Source organism: Anneissia japonica, unplaced genomic scaffold (assembly GCF_011630105.1).
Source record: "Anneissia japonica isolate Jap-2015-1 unplaced genomic scaffold, ASM1163010v1 scaffold29806_len3755_cov205, whole genome shotgun sequence".
In the NCBI taxonomy this organism is placed as follows: Eukaryota; Metazoa; Echinodermata; class Crinoidea; order Comatulida; family Comatulidae; genus Anneissia; species Anneissia japonica.
The window spans coordinates 1-3,743 of NW_022755908.1; the positions used below are offsets into that span (position 1 = coordinate 1).

Consider the following 3,743-nt stretch of genomic DNA (forward strand, 5'->3'; position numbering starts at 1 on the left):
TAAGACCATCTGTAATATGCAAGGAGAAATTTGTATTTTTTTCAACAACCCTAAAGATGTAAATCTTGATGAAATAAAGGATGTTAATATATCAGGTGAAATGACATTTCGTTCAATAGTAGTTAACGATAATTTTAAAATTACCTTTAATATAAAAAATGTTGTCGTTGAATCTGATAATGAAAAAAAGTATATCGATATCGATGGTAATATACAACTGAAAGTATAGATGAATTTCAGTTTAAGTAAAGTTTTACTTTATAAATATGCTAGACTTTCCTGATTCTCCATATGACAAATTTGAGAATTGTCCTGCGTGTGAAAGACAGGGATTAAACACAGAGTCAAAAGCCTATAAACAATGTATATTCTGTGATTATCTTCTAATTAATGATAATAAAAAATATAAAAAGGAAAATAATTCTTTTAGATTTACACCAAAAATGAATTACTTTACAAGATTGATTAGAGAAATGAATGTAAAGTATGAGGATGATAACACACCTTTCCTTACAAGGGAAGAAACTGAACGTATAAGAGAAATGTTCAAAGGATTGTTGTTGTATATTATTCATGGATGTAATTTTCAGGGAAATATCAACACAAGATATTGTATAAATAAAATAATGGATTATCTTGAAATTAAACCTGAACTTAGGATAAAATATAGAGTTTCTAAAAAAGCCAATAATAAATTAAATAACCTGTTTTTCAAATATATAAATGAATGATTTTTTACCTATTTGGGAAAATAAGATAAAATTTAACAACCATAAAAATCTCCCAAATTCATTAAGATGTCTCATAGTTGGTTCAAGTGGATGTGGAAAAACCTGCTTACTTTTAAAAATGCTCCTCACTCCCAACTTTTTAGATTATGATAATTTAATAATTTTCACAAAGTCGAGTTTTCAACCAGAGTATCAACTACTCTCACAAGGTTTTAATGCTGGTCTTCAAAAAGAAGATATAATAGGTTTATTTAAACGTCAAAAAAACCTAAATGATTATAACATTGAAGATATAATTCAACTATTTTGTGATACACAGAGATGTAAAAAGAAATCAAATCTTATAACTTGTATTCTTAGTGATAATACGGATGATATACCGTCTCCCCAAGATTTGGATAAATCAAAAAAGAACCTCGTTATCTTTGATGATTGTGTTAATGAGAGAAACCAAACGGTAATGGACAGCTACTACACAAGAGGGAGACATTCTTCTTGTAATTGTATTTATCTTAGTCAATCGTACTTTCAACTTCCTCGTCGTTCCATCAGAAACAATGCTAATACTTTTATTTTATTCAAGTTAAATTCAATAGATATCAATAATTTTTGGAGAGATAATTGTTCTACATTATGTAGTAAAAAGAAATTTGAGGATTATATGAAGCACACGACTGAAAAATATAAATATATTGTTGTGAAACAAGATGAGATATTAAGGGATATATTTTTTGTTTTATAAACAATTACATATATAAATGACAACTATTATTATAAATCTTGTGGGTAAATCTGCTTCTGGAAAAAACTTTCATAAATCAAGGTTCTTGTGTAGTACAAATGAGAATATTGTAAATTTACTTAAAAAACACCCCGTGATACGCATTGTATCAACAACAACTAGAGCAATAAGACCTGGAGAAGTAAAAGGTGAAGATTATCACTATATTTCAGTGGAGGAACATATGCGATTGAGGAATGAAGGACAAATATTTGAGGAGGTTTCTCTTGGTACAACAAAATATTCACATTGTAAGAGTGAGTTAAAGAAACTAAAATCTGGTGGTGTTGGGATATTAGAAACTAATCCAGAAGGAACGAGACAAATTATTAAATATCTGAGCGGAGTGAAGATTTTATCATTCGGTTTTGATGTTGATGAAGAAACTCAACACAAACGTATGAAAAGCAGAGATGCAAGGATTAGTGAAGAAGAAATTACAACTCGCATTAATGTTAATAAAGAATTTGATGAAATATTTAAAGAAAAGGATTTATTTGAACACATCTACTTGAATGATGAAGAAAAGGAAAATTTCCCTGTTGATCTTTACAATTCATTAAATGATATTTTACAATAAATAAATGGATACAAAAGAAAGAGCAAGAAGATTTAAGGAACATCAAGAGTTGGTTTCAAAAGTTGTAAAACAACAGGAAGACATAAAGAAGAAACGCAGACAGAAACTAACGGGCGAAGAAGCATTTGAAAAAAAACAAGAGAAATTTTTTAAACCACTTTTAAAAACTTCCCAAGAAAAAATGAAAGATGTTTCCACAGTTCCCACAGTAGAATATACTCCTAGAAAGCTTCAAATGTTAAAAGATTTCAGTCAAATGACGGAGGAAGAATTAGAGCATATTGGAGAATTAGAACATGATGAAGGTTTATTTCAACAACTGGAAGAGATTAATCAACCCCCTGATTATATTGTGAATGCTGTTCAAAACAATGAATATTCAGCGGATTCAAAAACCAAAGCAGGACTCATTCCAACAGAACAACCAGCAATATTTCATCTTGTTCAAGAAAAGGTATTGATATTTAATGATGAATTAAGGTTCTTAAGTTCTGCTCAACCCCCTGTTAAACTAACTCCGAGATTAATGTTTCTTCTCACAAAAGATGGAAGACAAGGTTCAACTGTGAGGGATGAATCAAAGTATATTGATAAACCATTGGATATGGAAAATAATGATGATAGAGTATATATTGATTTGCTGAACACTCTAAATTATAAGGTTATTCTTTCTGGTAAAAGTAGGAAGAATGAGAAGGAGAAACACATTATTCAGGCTTTAAGTATCCTTGGTTCAGGTATTAGTTTTCTTCCAAATGACCCATCGCAATTAGTTAATAGACTGTTATTGTTGTTCGGCAGTAAGAAGGCTGGAAATAACAATTGTTTTAATGAAGCATCAGCCATTTTAGACCAGTTGATGAACATGAAAATAATTAATAAATCTCAATATAAAGACATTTTATCTCATATTAAATAAGATGAGAAGCACAATCCTGAGTTTTAATTTCACAACAAGCGACCACACATCTTCATTCCCATACCCACTACAACTTGACACAACAAAAGAATATGAGGCATCTTTATTGTCCATGGAGACTTATAATACCTTATTTAATATAACCGAGAAAAATGACAAGTTTAGTTATAATCCGGGAAGTGGATACAAAACGATAACAGTCTCACCCGGAGCATACGAGATTTCTCAAATATCTTCCGAAATTGCTCGTCTTATGAAAGAACAGGGTGATGAACCAAAAAATATTGTTATAAACATTCAAAAACATACTTCAAAATCAACGATTAAAGTTAAAAATAACTACAAGGTTGATTTCACAATTGATAATTCATTTAGAGAGTTATTAGGTTTCTCCTCAAAAAAGATTGAAACTAATGGGACGTTTTACAGTGATAATGTCATTCAAATATCCTCAGGAATAAATTCGGTGTTAATTCACTGTGATTTGATTGATGGTGCTTATAATGATGGATTAAAAACAAATACAATATTTTCATTCAGCGCATACTCAACCCCAATTGGTTATAAATTCAATATGGAGCCTAAAAATTTGGTTTATCTACCTGTGTCAGGAAAAACCATACACAGAGTAAATTTTAGGATAACCGACCAAGATAATCGTGTGATCTCTTTTAATGGAGAAGTTATATCCATCAGAATTCACCTACGTGAAGTTTTTCAATAAATAAATAC

General features: G+C 29.9%; 1 protein-coding gene across 1 annotated transcript; it reads left to right on the forward strand.

Moving 5' to 3' along the window:
- Positions 1–1,489: 1,489 nt before the first annotated feature.
- LOC117123760 (guanylate kinase-like) lies at positions 1,490–2,092 on the forward strand. Its single transcript, XM_033269769.1, has one exon. The coding sequence runs from the start codon at positions 1,490–1,492 to the stop codon at positions 2,090–2,092; it is 603 nt and encodes a 200-aa protein (XP_033125660.1).
- The last annotated feature ends 1,651 nt before the right edge of the window (positions 2,093–3,743 follow it).